Source organism: Onychomys torridus, chromosome X (genome assembly GCF_903995425.1).
Source record: "Onychomys torridus chromosome X, mOncTor1.1, whole genome shotgun sequence".
Lineage (NCBI taxonomy): Eukaryota > Metazoa > Chordata > Mammalia > Rodentia > Cricetidae > Onychomys > Onychomys torridus.
This window is the reverse complement of record NC_050466.1, coordinates 1,698,312-1,721,905: the sequence shown is the minus strand read 5'-3', so window position 1 is coordinate 1,721,905 and position 23,594 is coordinate 1,698,312. Positions and strand designations below refer to the sequence as shown.

At 40.3% G+C, this 23,594-nt stretch overlaps 1 protein-coding gene across 2 annotated transcripts in view; it reads left to right on the top strand.

Moving 5' to 3' along the window:
* Positions 1-23,594, top strand: part of Clcn5 (chloride voltage-gated channel 5) — a 155,740-nt gene that overhangs the window by 122,049 nt on the left and 10,097 nt on the right. Inside the window, exons 1-8 of one of the 2 annotated variants that reach the window (XM_036174986.1) lie at positions 1,753-1,935; positions 4,110-4,261; positions 6,980-7,079; positions 11,529-11,716; positions 17,470-17,592; positions 18,202-18,408; positions 22,319-22,399; positions 22,591-23,133. In XM_036174986.1, coding sequence (XP_036030879.1) covers positions 4,157-4,261; positions 6,980-7,079; positions 11,529-11,716; positions 17,470-17,592; positions 18,202-18,408; positions 22,319-22,399; positions 22,591-23,133 — 1,347 coding nt within the window. In that variant the 5' untranslated portion in view covers positions 1,753-1,935; positions 4,110-4,156. Of the gene's footprint in view, positions 1-1,752; positions 1,936-4,109; positions 4,262-6,979; positions 7,080-11,528; positions 11,717-17,469; positions 17,593-18,201; positions 18,409-22,318; positions 22,400-22,590; positions 23,134-23,594 lie in introns of those variants that run through there. The other variant, XM_036174985.1, reaches the window with a different exon arrangement.

Here is a 23,594-nt window from a genome sequence, read left to right as displayed (position 1 = left end):
TAAAAGAGTATAAACCTCATTCAGTGCCTTACACTTCATAAAGTTTTGTTGCATTAACATTTCAGAATATAGTAGGCCTCAGGAACTGATGAGATTAATAACATTTCCAAGCCCTCCATGTAGGGTCTGATTATTGGAGCACACTGTAACTGGGTTAATGTTAAACAGTGGCTGTCCTGCTGATTCACTTAGGGAGTTGGGAGATGACAGTTTTATTCTTCTTTCCTGGACTGGCCTTACTGCACAATTAATTAAGACCTGCTTAAAAATAGCCTTCAGAATAGGGCCAGAGAAGGGAAAGCCTGTAAGATAATGGAACCATAATAGTAAATTTATTGTCAGGGCTGCAGCAGCTACACAATCAGGTTGGATTAGTGAATAGTACAGACCATGTTGCTTTTTTTTAGAACACTGTTAAGAGACCTCTCCCACCTCCTTTTTTATCTTCCTGCCTTCCCTCCTCTTCCCTACCCTTACTCCCCCTTTCCTCCCTCCCTTCTCCCTACCCCCTCTCTCTTTCTCTGCAAGACCTCACCACTTAGCTCAGACTGTCCTCAGATTTGCAGCAATCCTCCTGCCTCAGATTCCTGAAGCTAAGAATTACAGTTATGTTTTGCTATCCCTGTCAGGCAAGTAGTCTACCCCCCCCCTCACCACACACACAAATGTCAGAAGGCTAGCAAGTACCCTTCTCTGGACCCCCCCAAAGTTAAATCTGAAAGCACGCACAGCAGCATTCAGCTTTTTCCATGAATGCTGGGGATTTAAAATCAGGTCCTCATGCTTGTGAAGCATATGCTCTTACCCACTGAGTTATCTCCCCATATTCTGAAACAATGTTATTATTGAAACAGAGTCTTGCTATCTTGTCCTAACCTACCCAGAATCCCAGGCTCAGGTGATCCTTCTACATCAGCCTCGCAAAGTAACTGGGACTTTAGGTGTGTTCCAGTGCACGTGTTTCTGTGTTTTTCTTTAATTATAATATGCACATAAAAAAGACACACAATACATATGTGTGTGCTTTAAAGAATAATTGAAAGATGGCCACTTGTCACCAGATCGAGAAAAGGGGCCAGCGTTTCAGAAGCCTTACTTTTACCACATGTTCTTCACAGGCTGCAGCTTTCTCTCGTCCATCCTGCCTTTATTTTTGTCATTTTCTTCCTTCTGCTTGTAATGCAATCATTTGTGTTCCAAAATTGAGCCTCGCCTGTGACTGGGTTCGGGAATAGAGGCATGATATTAGGAACTCTTTTATCTCTGGAATCTCTCAGCATTTTGATTGTGAGGTTTTATGCATGTTATTGCAGTGAGTTTTAATTCATTTTTATTTTATTTATTTTGATTTTTGAGAGAGGGTCTTGCTATGTCACTGGGCTGATTGCAAAGTTGCTAGCCTCCTAAGTGCTGAAATTACAAGCATATGTCACCAAGCCCAAGTTAGTGGCACATTAAAAGACTTTTCTGCATTTGCCTTTGTCCCCTTTTAAATTAGGATCCTAGTAATTCTAAAGTTTTTGAACATTTCTACTTTGATTCTGGTTCTTTATACTAAACGAGGTATGAAGTACAAAACTTGTCTAGACTCTAATTTTCTGAGCTGCCCACTTACCAGTTTGATGGCATTTGTTTAGATGAGGCTACATCTTTAAGGCTTCTGTGCTAGGTTAGAAAATCTTCCTTTCTCCAAGGCCGGTCCAAGGGTCTGGTCATGTGATCTCAGCGGTGACATCACACTCTGACCAACCAGGAGCACTGGTGGCTCTTTAGGTGGCGTTGGTTGCTGTGAAAAGCAGAGAAAGCAGCAAGTGCCCTTGTAAGCACCCCAGAACGGGCCTCCTCCTGTAAAAGCGCCTCTACCCAAATGAGCAAATGCAGGCTGCCAAGGTTATTTCTTCCTTGAAGCAGAAAAAAAGAAATCTGTGATCCAAGGTAAGCAGACTGAGCCCAGCCCGGGACTGAAGCATGCTCCGGGAGCAGGGCATCTGGAGAATGTCGAGCAGTCTGTGCTAAGGGCCTGCCGATTGCTTCTCCAGCAGGAGACAGACGACAAAGGAGGATGCGGTGTGCTCATGTTACCTAGTGATGTAATAGGATTCGCTTTTTCCTGCCAGGATGCTGTTGCAGATCTTCATTTTGCCTTAAAGCTGGGGGTGGTGGAGGAGCTCATTTGATATATAATGTAACATTAGACAGCTATCTGATGCTTCGCAGAATCTTTCACAAAATGCTGTCTTTTTTTTTTTCTTCCTGAAAGGAGAACTCTGAAAGTGGAGCAAATTCAATGGAAGCATTAACCTGCTTTGAGGAGCCAGTTTCTGGTTGTTTGGTGTCCTGCGTTCATGTCAGCATTTAACTTGGGAATGGAAACAGCTTGATTCAGTTCCCTCCTTCCCACATACTTTCTTTTCTTTCTGCCTCTGTTTCCTAGCTGGCTTTCCCCTGCCAAGCTCTCCAACATAGCAGCTTTCATCTTTATCAGTATGACACTGACATGATAGGAAATGCTGGGTGGTGATTCAGCAGACATCCATTTTATGGCCAGGTACAAGTGAAGCTAGGAAAAGGACTTTGGCTTGAGGTTTTAAGATTAACTTGTTCACCTCCTCCACGCCACTTCAGTGACTCACCCGCCCACGGATGGTGAGGACTCTGCTGAGTTTTTCCTTTCAAATCTGGGCATTGCTTATAAAAAGTGTGCTGAAGTAGGCATTCAGTGGACTTGCACAGTTGATAAACCAGGTTCAATTTATCTCATTCATTCAAACTTATGTCATAAGAATGCTAAAGTTGTCTAGCTGAGTTGGGCAAGGGGAGAGTGGAGAAAGTCAGCAGAGTAGCCAACTTGGGCCTTTACTGAAGAGGGGTTCATTACCTAAGAGACTGGATGAAGCCTTGTCCCTGCCAAGATTGGTGCTGCAAATGTGAGATTTGGCTGCGTGAGTTAAATGATGGAATTACTTTGCATTCTCCCTGTGTGCATCTATATAGATTTCTCAATGCTGTTTTTACGTTTTTAGTTTACTAGCAAAATATTGTTCCATCAGATGATGTTGCCAAAATATTTTGAACAAGTTTATAAGCAATACTTACCATGTGTCAGTACAACTGCTTAGTTTAAATATTCTTTCATCCTTGCCATTTGTTGAATGCATTTTGGTTCATCTGATGTTTACTGACTATCACATATGTGCTAAGAGCAAGAAATGGTGACACATTCTTGTAATACCAGTTTCTCAGGAGGCTAAGATAGGATGATCACAAGTTCTAGGCCTGCCTGGGTAATGTAGTGAGACTTGACTCCAAGGGGGAAAGGATGTGGTGGAGAAGGCTATGGTGAATTCATTGTAAAGTAACTACTGAAGATGGAAGAGGAAGAGAAATCATATGCCCAATAAGGAACTGTAATGGAAAAACTAAATGCCAAGTAGACGAAGAACCATGATTAGTGAGTGCATTCAGATGTTGCTTGGTTGAAGGATTAAGGAAGGACAGTTCATTGCTAAGCTAAGCATTGTTGTTCAAATCACAACTTGTAAATATTTGACTTTCCGACATACTGTGGAAAAGTTCCTACCAGCCCATTATATTGGAGATCAAAGCATTCTATCTATTGAAGGAAAATTTGTACATTCCAACCAGCTTAATTCTTGAAGAGGCCAGCATTCTTTCTTTCAAGTCTTCAGCCAGGCAAAAGCTACCTCATAGGATTGAATTACTGCCTTACAAAGTATAAGACAGCTCTTGATGGTACACAGTTGCAAAGACCTTGGAGTCTTTCATTTCCCTTCCATGAACTGAAATACCTAAACTGCTCCAAGTTCCTTCCTGTTCTTGGTTCTGTAGATACTTTTTTCTATTACACACCAGCTTCTGTCATTTTTCTCTCTTTATACTATTACTGTCCTGGGTCCCTGTCTACTCACAGTGCCTTTAGCTACTTCTCATTTGAGCCTAGACCACAGAAACTGAATGTGATGGATATTCCCAATAGGGGATTGTATTGCTTCATCACCACACCTAAACTGTACTCATTGGATACTTTAGGGGGACATTATAGTTTTTGACTGCTTGATGTACTAATGTCTGTTTGCTATTCAATACAGGGAACAAGTCATACAATGGTGGTGGAATAAGCTCTTCAAATAGGATCATGGACTTCTTGGAGGAGCCAATCCCCGGTGTAGGGACCTATGATGATTTCAACACAATTGATTGGGTGAGAGAGAAGTCTCGAGACCGAGATAGGCACCGAGAGGTAAGGCAGTGTTGGCAATTGAGGAACTGTTAGGAAACATGGGGGAGGAAAGGTAAAGAGCTAAATTTGTTCTGTGCTTTCCTTTTTCAGCCCCAGAGCTGCTGGCAGCCTAGCTTCTATTGGCAACATTGGGTTTCTTTCTCTCTTATTCTTTTTCTTTCTTCCATTTCTCTTTATAATTTGTTTTGAGATAATATTACTCTGTAGCTTAGGCTGGCCTGGAACTTACTTATGTAGTCCGCAGACTTCAAACTCCTAGATTAACAGATGAGAGCTACCATACGTGGCTTCATTTTGTAGTATATTTCTATTTTTAAAGACATTTTATATATAATTTTCATCCTTGGTTTTAAAACTTGTGTCTAATGATTTCTTTTCCTGTAGAATACTGATAGAAGGGGCATTCACAGCTCTGAAATAGGGACACCTGCCTCTGCATAGGCGAAAATAAATGTGCAAGATTTTCTTCTCCAATCTCATCTCCTTTGGAAGTTCTTTTCTCTTCGAGTGGGGTATCTAAAACCAAGGAAAGTACCCTACTCTATAAGATTACAGCTCTATATAAACTTATGGATTCAGCACCAATGAAACCACAAGAATGATCAAATTCATATCCAAGACATTAATTTAATGTGATAGGTATTTAGGGCGTAGGTTGTACAAGCTTGACAAAAGAATTTCCCCACCTCTCTTCTCTAAGTACTGATTAATTTTCTCAGAGCTGTCTGCCAAGGTCCTTTAATTTTTTATTGGTGTTATTATTTGTTATTTTATTGACACTTTATTCAGACTAGCCTGGAACTCACTAGGTAGATAATCTAAACTGGCTAGAACTCTTAATCCTCCTGCCTCAGACTCCTGAGTGCTGAGATTATAGGCATGGGCCATCACACATGCCAAGGGTCCTTTGCTATTTTTCTTTTTTGTTCAATGAGACAGGTTCTCCCTATGTAGCCCAGGCTAGCCACAAGTTTGCAGAGCTCTTCCTCCCATAATCCCAAGTGCTAAAATTACAGGTGTTTCCTATCATGCTCAGAGCCTTGCTTTGAACTTGTCCTTTATCATTCAAATTTGGCAATAAACTGTTCCTAGTTTATGTGGGAACAGCAGTGGAGAACTTAACTCACCAACAGTGAAAATGTTGAAGTCCATATACTCTTAGCAAGTGATCCTCTGGCAAGTCACTTCTTAAAGTTCTGTTTGACTCCATATTTAAATGTATTAGCAAGACCCCATTCTCTACTGAGTTAATGATTCTTCCTGTCACAGACACACACTTTTTTTTTTCATTTTTAAGCCTTTCCAAGATTCTGCCAAGTATCCTCACAACCACACAAACCCCAGAGTCAGATTGTCCCAGGTACAAGTTTTGAAGAATTCCATTTGTTTGGGGAGGCAGTATTGGTGATTGAATTTAGGGCTTTGCAAATGCTAGGCAGTATTCTGTCAGCAAGATAGGACTTCACTTTTTATATGGAAACGGAGTGGTGTTTCAAGACAGGGTTTCTCAGTGTAACAGCACTGGCTGTCTTGGATCTCGCTCTGTAGACCAGTCTGGCCTTGAATTTAAAAAGATCCGCCTGGCTCTGCCTCCCAAGTACTGGGATTAAAGGCGTGTGCCACCACACCAGGCTCAGTTTTCTTCCTTTCTTTCTTTTTTTTTAAATCTTATAATTAGTGTAGTCTCTGTCTCTGTGTGTACACACACACACACACACACACACACACACACACACACAGAGGCCACGGGGCCATCTTGTTGGCTTTCAAAACACATTTTATAGTTCCTTTTGAAATTTTAAAATTTTTTTGTTGTTTGTGATGTTCCTATAAGTGAAAGGGGGAATAAACCAATTTTGAGTATAATAAAACAGTGGTATAAAGAAGGGGAAGTACCAGTAGCAATGCTGGCAGAATAATGATTTTGAAAATATGGACAAGGGCCAGTAAGTTGGTTAAGTGTACAAAAGTACTTGTTGCCAAGTATGATGTCTGATGGTCTGAGTCTAATCTCTGGAACCCACACAGCAGAAGGAGAGAACAGACTTCAGCAAGTTGTCCTCTGACCTTCACACACACACACACACACACACACACACACACACACACACACTATAAAAAATAAAGCTAAAGTGAAACAAAATAAAAATATGAACACTGTGGATTTAAGTTGACAAGGGTAATACCTAAACCATCAAACTTTGTGTTTATCCTGATGCCATCAGATACAGTTGCTGGTTTCTGAAATTGAAGGAGACACATCACCAGTATCACTTAGTACCTGTAATCACTGTACCATCAAGGTTTTGTGCCATCAAGGTTTGGGAATTTCCTGACTGACTCACAACCACAGATAGTAGACCTCAAGTTGTCAGTGAGATCTGCCATCATTTCTTTATTCTTTGCAAAACAGTCAAGCTATTTGCTATGAATCAGCTCTCCTTGAGACAGCTATTATCCAAGGCAGAAAAAGACCCCTGCAATACACAAAACAGGTTGATTGTATTAAGAAATCAGTGGCTAAGTGGGGGTGTATCTTGGACATTACAGTAAGTTGGTAGAGTTCAATAAATCACAGCATTCTTGGTAAATTGGCTCAATTAAATAATTCTCAATTGTAATCTATTCCCAGATAATTTGTATCTTTCTGCTGAACAGTTTTTAGATGGAGGGAAGATATGTGTAGAGTATACCAATGTTATCTTATTTTTTTCCCAGATTACCAATAAAAGCAAGGAGTCAACATGGGCCTTGATTCACAGTGTGAGCGATGCATTTTCTGGCTGGTTGTTGATGCTCCTTATTGGGCTTTTATCAGGTATGGTAAACTACAGTAGTTTTGAAAATTAATCTCCCAGAACTGTAATGTGCCCCTTCTGAATTGAGTCAAGTGCTATGTTCTCCCATCGGAAATGGATTGCTGGTGAATCTTTTGGAAGTACAATGTCTCATCTGTAAATGAGTTCTAATACCTGTATCACTTTCCTTAAATCAAAGAAGAAATACATGTAAGCCCAAGTTGTATGCTATAAGACGTCATGATCATTTTAAGGTGGAAGCCAGCACAGTAGCCCCTGCTCTGCTGGAAAGCACTGTTGTTGGAGGCACAGGGTTTTGGCACATTCTCCATGGGGTTTAGAAGATGCAGTGATAACTTCCTGAGACATTTTGTAGCAGTTTGTGTTAATTTTTTACAGCTCTGGGAATAAAACCCAAGGCTAATGTTCGTGCTAGTCAAGCTTTCGACCACTGAGTCACTCCCTCAGCCCTTGTTCTTTTTAAAACAAGGTCTCATTATTTAGCCCAGGCTGGTCTTGATCTCAATATATAATCCAGGCTGGAAGGAACTGTGATCTGTTGCCTCACTCTCTTCAATGCTGATATTACAGCAAGAACTACCATACCCAGCTGATAATCATCTCTTAAACTTGAATCGTCTCTCCTCTCTCCTGGTGGTATAAGATGTAGCTCCTACTTTTAGGAACTTATCACATTCTTTCCTGGTTTCTGAGGGGTATTATGATGGCACATTTTCCTATAAGCACCATCAACTTTCTCTCGCCACTCCAAACACTGTAGGTTGAGTATCCCTTATCCAAAGTGCAGGTGAAACAACTCAGTGGGTAAAGGTGCTTGCCACCAAGCTTGACAGCCCCAGTTTGATTTCCAGGACCACGTGATAGAGGGAGAAAACCAATCATCAACAAGTTATCCTCTGACCTTCATTGTACACACCATGGTTAAACACACACACACACACACACACACACACACACACACACACACACACAGGGGGGCACGTGTACACTTACATTGAGTAAATAATGATTTAAAAAATTGTTAAAAAAATGATTGAAGCCAGAAATACTTGAAATATTAGCATGTTACATAATGAAATATTTGGGGGAAAGGACCCAAATATAAACACAAAATTTGCTTGTTTTATATATACATATATGTATATATAATCCATATATTAAGTACATCTACAAGTACCATGTATATGTGTGTGTATATACATACGTACATACGTACATACGTACACCTATATACATAGCTTGAAGATAGTTTTATGTATTTTAAGTTCACTTGGAGTTTTGTTATTTTCAAAGAATGTATCATTTGACTTCATGAGACCCAGGCTGGCCTCAAACTCACTCCTGTCTCAGCCTTCTAGGTCCAGATAGTAGGCATTAGTCACTGTACACCTTTCCATCTGTATTTTGACTAAAGTCCTATCACATGAGGCCAAATGTAGAATTTTCTACACATGACAATGTTTACAAAGTTAAGGACCATAGAACATTTTAGGTTAGGGATGCTCAACTTATATACCATATATGAACTTATACTTGCTCTGCAAATACAGCTTACAGCAAGTTCCAATGCGAAGTTCCCCTTCTATGTGAGAAGCAGAAAGCCAGGGACACCAGGCAGATCGACCAAAGAATGTACCATTGTAGCATTAAAGACGGTGCCTAGGAAGTTCTGGAATCTTGAGCTACATAGAAGTTAAGTGGGAAAGCTGGAGAAGATGGTATAAGATTTCACTTTGTAGCCCAGACTCTAATTTCAGGAAGTCAAGATTTAAATCTCTGCTCTACTACTGTGGGCAAGTATCTTAACTCCTGGAGACTTTGGTGTATTGATCTGTGAAATGTAGATAGTACAGTATCTATATTAAACACTTTCTTTAAGGATTGCATGAGATAAAGCATTTGGCATGGTGACTAATTATTGATGCTGCTCTTATCATGAGCCATGGAGTAGAAAGCGACTATCCCAAATATGAAATGGTTCGTCCATCCTGAGTTTCTAAGAATTGCCTGGGATAGCGGCTGGCAAGATGGCTTACTTGGCAGGGTGGGGGGTGGGGGTGGGGGTTGCTCTACAAGCCTGACAATCTTAGTTTGATCCCTGAAACCCATGGTGGAAGGAGAGAGCCAACTTCCAAGTCATCCTTTGACCTCCATGTGTGAGTCTGCATGCACTTACATGTGCGTGCTCACACAAATAATATCTAAAATAATTTTTAAGGAATTACCCACACTAAAAGGTTGGCATTTCTTTTTCATTAAAGGGGTCAGATAATCCTAACTATTTTAGGAGTCATGCATTAAATGATCTCTGTAGTGCCCACTCCACTCTGTTGCTGTTGCTGTGGCACAAAAGCCACTGTATACCATAGGGAAAGAAATGAGGCTGGCTGCAGATTGAGACATCTTTAGTGACAGACATAGCAGGTGAGCAAGATTTGGCCCTCATGTTGTAGTTTGCCAGCCCTTAGTTGAGAGTATTCAACTGTGCCTTCTGGCTCTTCCAGGAGAGAGAACACAGTTTGGAGCTGGTTAATAATAGATTGGGTAGTCTGTAATGCCAAATATTGTAGCAAATCAAAGGAAGGAATATAGAGGAAGAAAGGTCACAAATCTGGTGATTGGGAACATGTTAGTGTTTTCAAAGAAACTTCACTTGTATGTTGGGAGCCAGATTTCAAGTTTCGATCGTCATTGGAAAGAAAGGAAGAACAAACCCTTGAAATGGTAGGCAAGGATGAGACAACACTCTCTTCTTCGGGATAGGGAAGCTTAATAAAACTTGTAGCCAGAGAAGAAAGCAGCATTTGTGAGAAGGGGAAGGTGTAGAAGTATAAGGGAAGACAGGACTGAAGATAGCGGCTGTGTCAAAGTAACTATAAGGAAGGCCTTGTTAATTTTGTGAACCCAGGCAGTAAATGCAATAAAAGTTGGAACACAAGTCTAGGGGCTGGAGTTGCCAAAAATAGCTGTCGGAAAATGCTGGATTTGACTAGGGCATTCAAGTAGGTGGTAACACTTTCCGCACTTACCAAAACATACACATAACATGGCCTTTCTCACCTGACTGAATGCACGCGCAATATCCTCAACTCTTTAATGGGTTTCTTGTCTTTAGGTGGTCAGTGGCTGTTTTTTTTTTCCTCTTATACACACAAGGTATTTTGTTTTTAAACATTGGAGAGCCATAACAGAAACAGTGTGCCTGAATGGAACAGTCTGGAAATTCAGGGGCTATTTTAGAACACCTTTACCGTTTCTCTAAGGCATAATTCTGGGCCATTTAATTTCTCTTCTCCAGAGTTTCTTCGTTTGACTGACACATGACATCCAGAAGTAAAGTACTTTAAAGTCTTATCTCTTATCAGTTTAGCATTCATAGTCTTTATGGTCCCAATGTTTACTTTGTTTATTTTCTCATTTTCTTTGATGGATGTTCTATATGTGGTTACTCCTTTTTACTGAAACCATTGCAGTGTGTTCCTATCCCCTAGGTTCAGTAGGCATCCAACGTTTCTCTAGTTCCAGCCAACCTTCTTTGCACACAACACTCTCTGCTGCTATAAATTTAATGTCCTTAGCTGACAATATCTTCCAGCCATTGTGTAAGTTCTTCTGTGCATGGTGCAAACCCCTCCTGTCCAGGATTAGCCCATAATCTTCATCAGCTTTTCTCCAGAGCCTTTGTAAATAAATAACATGGAAGATTCTTCAGTGTGTGCAATTTCTATTCACTAAACCTGATGTATATAGGGAGAGTCACATAATCTTTTTGTTTTAGCTGTTATTTTTGGTTTGAGATAGAGTCTCATTGTTTATTCCTAGCTGGCATGCTAAGTAGACCAGGCTGGCCTTGAACTATCAGTACTGTGGCACTGTACCGAGCAAGTCATGTAATCTTAAACAAATAACTTCCTTTATGAGTGTCATTCCTAAACCCTTCATTATGTCAAGTGAGTTTTAAAACCAAACTCCTCTCTCTCCTCCAAATATTTTGCTTTCTCCCTAGTTCTTACCAGTATACATATTTCACAGATACTGATGTTTATTTTTATTTTTAATCCTGTGTATGTGTTTGTGTCTGTGTGTGAGGCCAGAAGCATTTCTAGAACTGGAGGTATAAGCAGTTGTGAGCTACCCAATGTGGGTGCTGGGAATTGAACTCAGATCCTCTGCAAGAATAGTATGTGCTCTTAAGTATCTCTTCAGCCCAACACTGGTGTTAATACAGAGATAGTAAGTGAAATACCAAGCAAGTCACCAATCAAAAGTTCCAGGTAGAATAGGAATAGGAAATATAGACTAGGAATAGGAAAATATATATTTACCTGTCATTTTCTGTCAATTCCTTTCCTCTCACTTTGGCTGATAAAGCTTGTTCTAATTACCAAAGACAGAATTTCAGCAGTGGAATTTAACTTTGGCTTTCTATTCCTTCCCCACTAAATCAGGTTCTCTAGCAGGCCTGATAGACATCTCTGCTCACTGGATGACAGACTTAAAAGAAGGGATATGCACAGGGGGATTCTGGTTTAACCATGAACACTGTTGCTGGAATTCTGAGCATGTCACGTTTGAAGACAGAGACAAGTGTCCAGAGTGGAATAGCTGGTCCCAGCTTATCATCAGTACAGATCAGGTAATGTGTAGCACTAATTTCTGTACCTCTGAATCTTATCTTTTATTTATTACATTTTTGTAGTATACTCCTAGAAATTATGAAATCATCCTCTATTTTCTTTCATGGAAAAGAAAGTGGAACCAGCTTCTTCTTTTGTGGTTAAAGTACTATTTATAGCCCTTATGACATGTTGGAAGCATTTTATGCTTATATTTAAACATTTGGTTTGTTTTAAAGAAGTCTTATATTTCTTCTACTTCTTAGCTGTTAGTATAGTATAGCTAAAATAACCATTCTATAATGATTTCAATAGAAATGTCAGAGGCAGACAACAGGTAAGACATAATTTCTAACAAAAGATTTTGAAATGATTTAAAATATGTTTATCATATAGAAACACAAAGCAGTTTGTCCCTGACTAAGCACTGAATTAAAACAAGTCAAAGATGTGATGTGTTTTATGTCAAAATAACAGAGGTCTGGGAATAAAACCGCCCAGTCTCTCCTGCAGTTGTATCAGTATTTTCCTTATTGTCTAAGCAAGTATTTTTCAACACATAGTGATTTTGTGTTTTAACTCCTCTCCTATCTTTCAGTACTTTGCGTATGTTAGAGCTCTCCCACTGAAAAAGCACACACAAAACAGAAGTGTTTTAGCTACTCGGCTCACCAGTAGAAATGGGCACTCCTTGAACTCCCTCCCTACTCGTCCATTCTGTTGCTGGAGTAGAAATAAGACCAGAATGCACAATTGTACTCTTAAAGTTTATCTTTCATCCGATTGCACAGAGGTAAAGAGTAGAGTGAAGGTCACTAGAAGCTGAGAAGGGAAGGGGACAGAGAGAAGTTGTGTAATAAACAGCAAATAGAAAGGAGGAAGACATTCTGAAGTTCAAACAGCAACCTTACTGTAACTGTACTTTACAACAACTGATTAAGTGCTGAGTATTGGGCCCAAGGCCTTGTGTGAGGGAAGCACATCCCTTCTTACATATTTTATAAAGCAGTAGAGGAAGTTAGAAGATTTCAAACAAAGATATATGAAATATTTAAGTAAGTAAAACTGTTAATTATCCTGATTTGATCACTATACATTATATATACATGAATCAAAGTATCATACTACCTTATAAGCATGTATAACCATGAAAAATCAATTAAAACATTTTAAAATTTTATTATCTACTTTGTTCACAAAAAAATTGAGGTAGCACACACACACTCACAGACACATACAAGACAATTGAAAAAGGATAGGAAAATAAAGTTGGAAATAAGAGATTTTACATACATATGTAACTATATACATTAGCTTGGGGAACAGGGTTATTTTCGGAGAGGCGGGGGTTTCAAGACAGGGTTTCTCTGTGTAGCTTTGTGACTTTCCTGAACTCACTTGGTAGTCCAGGCTGGCCTCAAACTCACAGAGATCTGCCTGCCTCTGCCTCCCGAATAGGGTTTTATTTTTTCATGTGTATTGTACTGCCTAGTTTTATGTCAGGTTGATACAAGCTAGAGTCAGAAGAGAGGAGGGAGCTTCAGTTGAAAAAATGCCTCTGTTAAGATCCAGCCATAGAAAATTAAAAAAAAAAAAAAGATCCAGCTATAGGGCATTTTCTTAATTAGTGGTGTGGGTGGTTGCCATCCCTGGTCTGGTGGTCCTGGGTTCTATAAGAAAGCAGGCTGAGCAAGCGATGTGGAGCAATCCAGTAAGCAGCTCCCCTCCATGGCTTCTGCACCAGTTCCTGCCTCCAGGTTCTTGCCCTGTTTGAGTTCCTGCCCTGACTTCCTTCAGTGATGAACAATGCTGTGGAAGTGTAAGCTAAATAAACCCTTTCCTCCCAAATTTGCTTTTTGGTCATGGTGTTTCATCACCGCAGTAGTAACCCTAGCTAAGACATACATGTTTCTCAAACTGCAGTGTAGTTAAATTATAGGATGAATGTTACAGACCTTCCTAGAACACTTATTTTTCCTGAGTATTTGGAATATTTTTAAATATAAACAATTATTTAAAAATTTTTTTAGATTTATTTACTTTAGGTGTGTGAGTATTTTGCCTACATGTGTGTATGTGTACCACATGTGTGTCAGGTGCTCACAGAGGTCATCAGAGTGCTTTGGATTCCTTGGAACTGGAGTTACAGATGGTTGTAAGGTACCATGTAGGTCCTGGGAATAAAACCTTGGTCCTCTGCAAGAGCAACAAGTGCTTATAACCACTGAACCATCTTTTTTTTTTCAGAGCTGAGGAGCAAACCCAGGGCCTTGCGCTTGCTAGGCAAGTGCTCTACCACTGAGCTAAATCCCCAACCCCCTGAACCATCTTTATAGCTCCATAAACAATGATTTTAAATGGAGTGTAAACTTTTCTTCTTTTCCTTGTATAACTCAAGATTCAACTCTGGGCCTTGAATATGCGAGGCACTCTATAACTGAGTTACATCTCCTGTATTTTACATATTTTTATTGTAAAAGCCAGGCTTGGTGTCACACACACACTGGTAACCCCAGTAGTTGGAAAGTACAGGCAGAAGGATCAGGAGTCCAGAGTCATTATTGGCTACATTTTTGAGTAGCCTGGGCTATATGAAAAAAATTTTAAAAATTTAAGATTACATTTAATAAGCGTGTGTGTGTTTACGCTCACGCACATGCATGTGTGCATGCCCCAGCACATATGTGGAGACCAGAGGACAGATTTTAAGAGTCAAATTCCAGAACAGGTGATAAAATGAAAGAACCAGCTCCTGCAAACTGTCCTCTGACCTCCACACAAGTGCCATGGCAAACATATTCCCACATACATACACAGTTAAGTATATATATATTTTATTTTTAAGTGCTTCCTAGAACTGGAGAGATGGTTCAGTGGTTAGTACTTGGTGCTCATGCAGAGGGCCTGGGTGAATTTGACCTTGGAGTTACTTCAGGCTTGATAGTAGGTACCTTTAACCACTGAGCCATCCTGCCAGCCACATATTTTTAGGGCAGTTACATAGTCAAAATGTTATATTCTTCATCCCGCCTCTCCCTATGGTTAACACTTTGCATAACAATAGTACAGGAAACTGATATATCTAAAGTCCATAGAACTTATTTCCCTGTTTTGGTTGGTGTGTTTTTGCTTTTGTGGTGCTGAAGGTTGAGCCTAGGGCTTTGAATATGCTAGATGAACTCTCTACCCATGACCAACATCAGCAGCCCATTGCAATTCTCTAGCTGTATATAAAATGATAGCCCAAGGCAGGGAGGGAGAAAGATCTGTAGTTTTAGAAGGATGTAACATTGCTCCCTCATGCTGCCCCTGGACAACTAGCCCTTCATTATGGGTCTGTTCCAGCAGTTCCTTGTAAAGCAGAGCTTGAGATTTGCTCACACAACAGATTAGTCTGGCTCTTTTTATGAATGAAATCATTGCCTGGGGCAATAGTCTGTGAAGTTTTCAGAAGCCTTCTCTTGCCAACAGTTTGGCCTCTTGGTCTCTGCCTCTGGCCAGTTTCTGTTGCTTTCCCTTTCCCTGCCTTCCTCTGGAGTCCACTTGCTCACAAACTACTCTTAAAGGACAAAGAAAATAATTGTTCTCTGAGGACTTACGATCATGGAAAAATTGTAACAAATTCACAACTAAAAACTATAGAGTCCTGATTCTTCTTGTCTAGGCCTTTAAATTCTCAAAGTGTTTTATGTTTTGCGAAGTCAGAAGTCCATTGAGCTTTGTATCTGTGTCATCTGATGTACAACCCCTGGTGTTTAGTATTCCTTTCTGGTAAAGCATCACTGTTTTCGAGCCCTTTAATGTGAATTGTTGTGTGATATTAGTTTAAGATATGTTACATTCATTTATGCTGTGGAATATTTGTTTAATGTTGGAAAGCTGGGTTGTGTACTTTTATGTTGTATTTGTTTAACTCTGTAAAGCTGCGTTACTTTGCCAATAGCTAGGCAAGAGAGAGGGACAGGCAGGCTGACAGGGATATTAAACTAATATCCCAACAACAGTTAATCATTTTAGTGCTCAGAACTAAATTTTCTAGATGTCACAGTTCATTATCATACATATATACACACCATTTGTGCATATCAAAAGTATATTCTGTCTGTATGAAGATAATTATTCCCTTTTTTTTATTCTTTGGAGAATCTGGAATTATCAGAGTCAGATAGTTTCTACTCACATACGTTTTTTCTGTGTCTGTTGTAGCAATTCTCTCTAAGATGTAATCATTATATGTAGAATATTTGTTAAAGGCTTAACCCTCTATAGTGATGGTTACTAGGGCAGGGAGGAGTAGGAAATGATGACAAGGCAGCCAAAGGTATAAATTGGCAATTAGGAGGATGAATAAATTTAGAGATCTAATGTACCACATGAGAACTGTAGTTAAGAAGGCTGAACACTGAAAATGTACTATTCATACAAAGAATCATAATTATGGAGGGTGAATGTTATATATATCCCTGGGGCTCAAGAGATGGCTCAGTTGTTAAGGGTGCTTGTTGCTCTTCTAGAGGACTAAAGTTTGATTCTCATCACCCACATCCAGTAGCTCACAACTGTCTGTAACTCTAGCACCAGGGAATCTAATGCCACCTTCTGGCCTCAATGGTACTTGCACTAACATGGTCTACACATGCACACATGCACACACAAAATTTTGAAAAATAAAATAAAACATGAAGACTAGAGCTGGACATGGTAGCTCATACCTAGAATTCTAGCACTTGGGAAGTAGAGGCTGGAGAATTAACAGTTCATTAGGTGCCCTCTGCTACCTAATGTGTTCAAGACTAACATGGGCCACATAAGATGTCTCAAAGCAACAATAACAACTCAAATAATAAACATCAAGGCTTGGAGTATAGCTCAGTGGTAGAGCATGTGTTTTATAGCATGCATGAGGCCCAGGATTAAATCTCCAGGATAAAAAACTGGAACAAAATGAAACCCCCCCCCAATATCATGCTAATTGCCCTAAACATACACAGTAAACAATTATAAAGAAGTGAAACAATGCTTGGGAATTTTAGTTACTATAATCTGTGAGAATTTAACACCAAGTTAGGTAAGGGATAGGAATATTGAAGCTTGTCATTACTTCTCATATGTAGTCAAGGTCCACCCAGCCCAGAAACTGGGAAGACCATTGTAACTCTTGTTAAAAGTTGACATAGAATCATGTATTTGACTGCAAAACTGACAAAAACACTAATGAAAGGTAACTTGTACCCAGGTATGGTTTCAGCATGCCATCCCAGCACTTGGGAGGCAGAGGCATGAGGATTGCTACAAGTTAGAGCCCAGACAGGGCTGCATATCAAGAGCCTGCATCCAAAGCTAAAGGAGGCTTCTCTTGCCAAGAATTTGGCCTCCTGGTCTCTGCCTCTGGCAGCTGGATCTCTGCGAGCTTGAGGCCGGCCTGGTTTACCTAGCAAGTTCTAGGCCAACCATAGCTATATAGTGGGATGTTGTCTCAAAGACAAAAGTGAGTCATGTTTGAAGGTTTTCAGTTTTCCTTTCCAGCATATCGACTCATAGAATCCTTTGTTTCCTCTGATTGCAGCAAGGCATGTGATTTCCAGTACCAAGGGTGCATAATGGTGTTTTGGTAGTTTCTCTCATGAATGGCCTGCAAAGAGATATTTAAGCAGTTTACTGTTGTCCCTTTTCTTCCCAATCTACTCTCCTAGCACAATGTCACTGAAAAGAGCTCCATTCCCCACCCGGCTATCTACACTAAAACAGCATCTGTCCTTTTGTTCTGTTCCAGGGAGCCTTTGCCTACATAGTCAATTATTTCATGTATGTCCTCTGGGCTCTCCTGTTTGCTTTCCTTGCTGTGTCTCTGGTCAAAGCGTTTGCACCTTATGCCTGTGGCTCTGGAATCCCTGAGGTAAGTACCGTATGAACCGATTTTTGCCCAAATTTTCTCTGTATTCCTGCATATACTACAGCTTGGTGACTATCAATCAGGGTCAGAGGCAGAGGACATCTAAACTCCATCTAGATTTTCTTTCAAGTCTCCATTCAGCCTGGGTCACAGGATTGGGGCTAGATTGTTTTACTTGAGTAACTACAAGTAATCGTCACAATGTTCTTTGGCAGGAGCTCCAGGCTGTACCTATTCTTTCAGGCTCTTTCTTGAACATTGATCTTATTCTCAGAACATTTTATTACCAGAAGAAATACCTGTTCCTCCTCAGCTGTTCTGCTTCTCCATCCACACACACTCATCCTTACAATAGACTCTTTTCAGCTGCCACAGGGCCCTTTACTCCCCCAAAGTCCATGGAAGTTTGCAGAATATGTCTGGCTTTCCTAGGTATCTCCTATATTGAGACAAGTGTGTGTGTGTGTGTGTGTGTGTGTGTGTGTGTGTGTGTGTGTGTGTGTAACTTGTTGAGGAGTTATATATTTCTTGTAAGGGGGTGTAGCTTTTTAGCTGTTTGGCTTTGTTTTATTTACTTAATCTGTATTCAATCTCTCTGTATTTGGCCTGCAGATAAAAACTATCCTGAGTGGTTTCATTATTAGGGGTTATTTGGGTAAGTGGACCCTGGTCATCAAAACGATCACTCTGGTGCTGGCAGTGTCATCTGGCTTGAGCCTGGGCAAAGAGGGCCCCCTAGTGCACGTGGCCTGCTGCTGTGGGAACATCCTGTGCCATTGCTTCAACAAATACAGGAAGAATGAAGCCAAGCGCAGAGAGGTAATGCCATGTGGCCTTGCTGGTTTGTTTTCACTCGTGAGCAGAACTACTATGATCTTAGTGGTGAGAATCTGGGACTTTCACTCTTGTGAATTCAAGTAGCTTTGGGGTCAGCAAGTTCAGTTGTAGGAGTCCTAGCATGGGTATATGCACAGGTCTCTAGTGATAGCCAACACAGACTTAAGAATATTGTGAAACGTAAAATTAGCAAAATGCCCATCAAATAGGGGCTTGATTTTTTTTTTAAGTATTCTACTCGTATCATAGAAAACTGTACAACCATTTAAAAGAATGAGATGATCCTAGATACACTGACATGGACTGCTGCCAATAGAACACTTCAGCTAGTTTGTGACTACTGTTTATGGGATAACTTGAGTACATTCTTTATAAAAGTATGTCTATACACTTATGAAGAAAATATCTAGGGCTTACTTTGCAAACCTTTGGTCCCCAAGAGCCCATTTTTAAAAAAGTGGTACATATTTATGATCCCAGTGCTGGGGAGGGACAGGCAGATCTTTGGGTCTCATTGGCCAGCCCGCCTTGTCTGCTTGGCAGGTACGAGGCCATTGAGAGAGAAAGACACTGTCTTAGAAAACAAAGTGAACAATGCCTGAGGAACAACACTTGAGGTTGACACATGGCCTCCCTTAAACATACATGCATCTCTACTCACACTTGCATGTCTGCATGCATGAAAATGAACACACAAAAATATCTGAAAATAATTTTATTCTAAATTATGTAAAAAGCATGCACTTATATTGGGTGGGAGAATAAGGCAGTAGGAAAGGAGAAGAACTTGAATTCTCATTATATCTTATGTGTTACTTCTTAAAAAGAAGTTATAGAAAATGCTAGACTTTGAGGGAGTTGCTGTGGAAGACTAAATATAGTGTATTTCAAATGGCAGATTCTCCATCTTTTGTTGCTATTAAATGCCACACTTGAATTAGTTCTTCCCTGTGTTAGACCTCTCTCTGCCTGCCTCTTGCTTCAACCCATCTAAATGGTTTTCCACTGTAGCATCACTGTATGTCTTAGTGTTCTACTGCTGTGAAGAGACACCATGACCACGGCAACTCTTACAAAGGAAAACATTTAATTGGGGCTGGCTTACGGTTTCAGAGGTGCAGTCCATTATCCTCATAGCAGGAAGCATGGAAGCATGCAGACAGACGTGGTGTTGGAGAAGGAGCTGAGGGTTCTATATCTTACAGGCAACAGGAAGTGAAATGAGTGTCAAATGGAATGAACCTTGGGCAAAGAGACCTCAAAGCCTGCTCCCACAGTGACACACTTCCTCCAACAAGACCACACCTACTCCAACAAAGCCACACCTCCTAATAGTGCCACTCCCCTTGGGGGCCATTTTCTTTCAAACTACCACAGTGTGAGCATGCTCAAATTCATCCAGTTGTTAATGTTTACTATTTTAAGGAGGAAGAATATTTTTTCTTTTTAACTTTTTTATTTAAAAAATTTTAACTAAATTTTTTTCATTTATTTTACATACTGACCACAGTTTCCCCTCCCTCCTCTCCTCCTGCCCCCTCCCCTACCTCCCTTCTACCCTTCCCCATCCACTGAGGAGGAGGAATATTTTAAAAAATTGTCCTAAGTCATTGGTTACTTTTATCTTGCTATAATTAAGGACCTGAGGAAGCAGTGGTTCTTGTTTTATTTTCCTTGAATAGCCTAAAAATCACAGACAGAATAGGTCAAGGCCCAGATCATTTCATTAAAAAGGACCTCTTATAGAACTGAAATCTAGTGGTTTCTCCTGAAAAGAACAACAACAGCAAAAAGATTAAGCAGAGACTCTGGAAACTTACAATGCTGAGGTTTTAAGTGTGGAATAAAGTTTCCATTAGATGGGGAAATTAATGACCATGAAGTGGGGAACAGTTCCTGGGACAGTCAGAAAGGAGAGGAAAGTAAGCAGAAGGGACAGAGAGGCATTCGAGTAGCTTGTCATGTGGTGGAAGGCCACAGAAGCTGCGTGAAATGCAGGAATAATCTGAAGGGCAAGAATAAATGTTGGTTGTTGCTGCCTTTCTATGGATGGGGTTGAGTCTGAAACTAGATTCCTTATAACAGTTGAAATATTTGTCTGCTTGGACTCTGACCATCTGGATGTCAGTCTGTTTTCTGTAACTTAGATAGCCTAGTCTGTCTTCTGTCTGCTGGGGCTTAGCCCCAGGGTCTTGTAAAACTTATCTTGCTCTCAGTAACAGCACAGCGTGTTTGTGACCAGTGGCCTGATCACAGGAGCAGATGGGTAGAAGTAAAGCAGAGCTGCGTGGGAGGCGTGCGGAGATTCCATTCTCAAATATAAAACTCTGATTTCATCCTAAACATCCCCAGTGAAATCCCCTTTTATGGGTTGAATTTTGGCTTCCCTGTCCTTCTCAAATGACAGCCTTTTGAGCGCTGACTCCCAAGCCCTCAAGGTTAGCACCACAGAGTTTTCTCTTTCCCCTCCTTAATTTCCCCAGATGATCTGCCAGTCCTGAAGAAGCCTGCCCACGTATTTTGCCAAGAAATATTTCAGTCTTCAAAATTCTTCCCTTTGGTCAACTTTATTTTTACTATATGCCTCTAAATCATCTCTCGCCGCAGCTACTAGTATGCATGGAAATGACATGTTCCTATGAATTCTAGTCTGTTTGCCATGAGTGTGTGCTCTGCACAGTTTACATGCCTGCACTTCTCACACAAGGCAGTCCTCTGCAAACACCACTGCAAACTCTCTTCCCCCTCTTTCCTGGTGATGCTTTATTCTCTTCCCTTTCCTTGCTGTCTGTTTTCTTGGCCTTTAAAAATCTAGTCTCTCTGTATTTCTAGAGGCCATTGAGACTGTAACAGGCTACAGGGTGTAAGCAATTCTAAACTTTTATATCATTAGAGCCATCTGTAATAGCTCATTAAAAATGTTTCCTAACATGTGCTAGGGAGAAAGCCCATGAGGTCTCAACCCTACACAAAGAACTACATGCAAATCAGGAAGCTGAGAATGGGAGAAATAGTCTTTCGTAGGGAAGAGCACACCAATTGTTAATTCACTATCAAATGGGCAGCTCTGAGAACATATATACAAGTAACATTATACAGACTGAGCAGATTATGCTTAGAAATATATATGTATATCATATAAGCATGTAATAAGAATTAGTGAAAAAAGAGGCCATAATTTTGAAGGAGAGCAAGGAATAGTATATGGGAGGGTTTAGAGAAAGGAAATAGAAGGAGGAAATTATGTAATTATAATTTCAAAAAATAAAAGAAACAAAAATGTATGCAAGTGAAACACTGCACTGCAAAGTACATTGTCTGGGTTTCCAAACTCAAGTTCAGTTGCTGCACCAGGAGGGCTGCCTGAAGTCAGGGCCCAATTTACAATTAAGCACATGCCTCAATCACAAAGTAAAGGCCTTTTTTGTTCAAGCATATGAACCATATATGTATTCAACATCTAGAATACAACATTTGCTCTCAAAGTAAATTGAAATTGAACCTCGCTTTTTATGTTATAGAACATGTAACATTTGTTTTCCCCTTTTTTAAGATTTTAATTATAATGTAATCACATCACTTCTCCCCTTCCCTTTCCTTCCTCCAACTTCTCCCATATGACCCACTTACTCCTTCTCAAATTGATGGTATCTTTTTCTGTGATTATTGTTGTTATAAACACATACATACACACACACACACACACACACACACACAAATATTTAAATATAATCTGCAGAGTCTGTTAAATGTTGCTTGTATGAAAGTAGTCAGCTGTGTAAAGTTACTATTTTTTAAAAATTCTTAGTGGCTATGAACATTCCTTTAAAAATGTGATTGAATGTAAGAGAGCCATATTATTCTATTGCTGATTTTGCATTTTGGATTTTAGGTCTTATCAGCTGCAGCAGCTGCTGGTGTATCTGTAGCCTTTGGGGCACCTATCGGTGGAGTATTATTCAGCCTGGAAGAGGTAATGACTTCTGTCTGTAAAGCATGTATATGCCTTTGTATTAGAAATCTTAGCCAGTATCTATGTATGTTGCAGTCTCTTAGTGTTCTGCCCAACTTGGTCCTTGACTATAATGTCAGCAGCCCCAGCATTTCATCAGAAACAGTTTTTGCAGCCTGACTAAGTTTGCTTTCTCACCTTCTGTCTTGTAGGTCAGCTACTATTTTCCCCTGAAAACACTATGGCGTTCATTCTTTGCTGCCCTAGTGGCAGCTTTTACACTCCGGTCCATCAATCCATTTGGAAACAGCCGCTTAGTTCTATTTTATGTGGAGTTTCACACCCCATGGCATCTTTTTGAGCTTGTGCCATTCATTGTGCTGGGCATATTCGGTGGCCTTTGGGGAGCTCTGTTTATCCGCACAAACATTGCCTGGTGTCGGAAGCGTAAAACCACACAATTGGGCAAGTATCCTGTTGTCGAGGTACTCATTGTGACAGCCATCACTGCCATCTTGGCTTTCCCTAATGAATACACCCGGATGAGCACAAGTGAGCTCATTTCTGAGCTATTCAATGACTGTGGCCTTCTGGACTCCTCCAAGCTCTGTGATTATGAGAACCATTTCAACACAAGCAAAGGCGGTGAGCTGCCTGACAGACCTGCTGGCCAAGGCGTCTACAGTGCCATGTGGCAGCTGGCTTTGACACTCATACTGAAAATAGTCATCACTATATTCACCTTTGGCATGAAGGTAAGGAGTTCTGGCGAATTCTGTGTGAATGTTCTGCGTGGATGTGGGCTTTGGAGGGCAAAGCCAAAGTATTCTACAATCTTTGATAGACAGTTCATGTGGTATCAGCTTTCCCAGAAGCCTCTTTGCCTCCCAGTGTTTTCATGACTTGGTGGACAATGATAACTCTGTCTCAAGTTGCTGATACCTATGCTTAGTCAAATGCAAACCTCACTAATGAGTTTTGAAAAGAAACACTTTCTCTTTTTCCGTGTAAAAACATTTTCCCCACAAAAGGGATAGTGAGATGTTTATACTAGAACATTTTCTATCAGAGTGTAATATCTGACTAATGCACTGTTAATCTTTATAGCAGTGGTTCTCAACCTGTGGGTCAGAACCCCATGGGAGTTATGTATCAGATATATACATTACAGTTGAGAACTGTAGCAAAATTACAGTTATGATAAAGCAATGAAAAT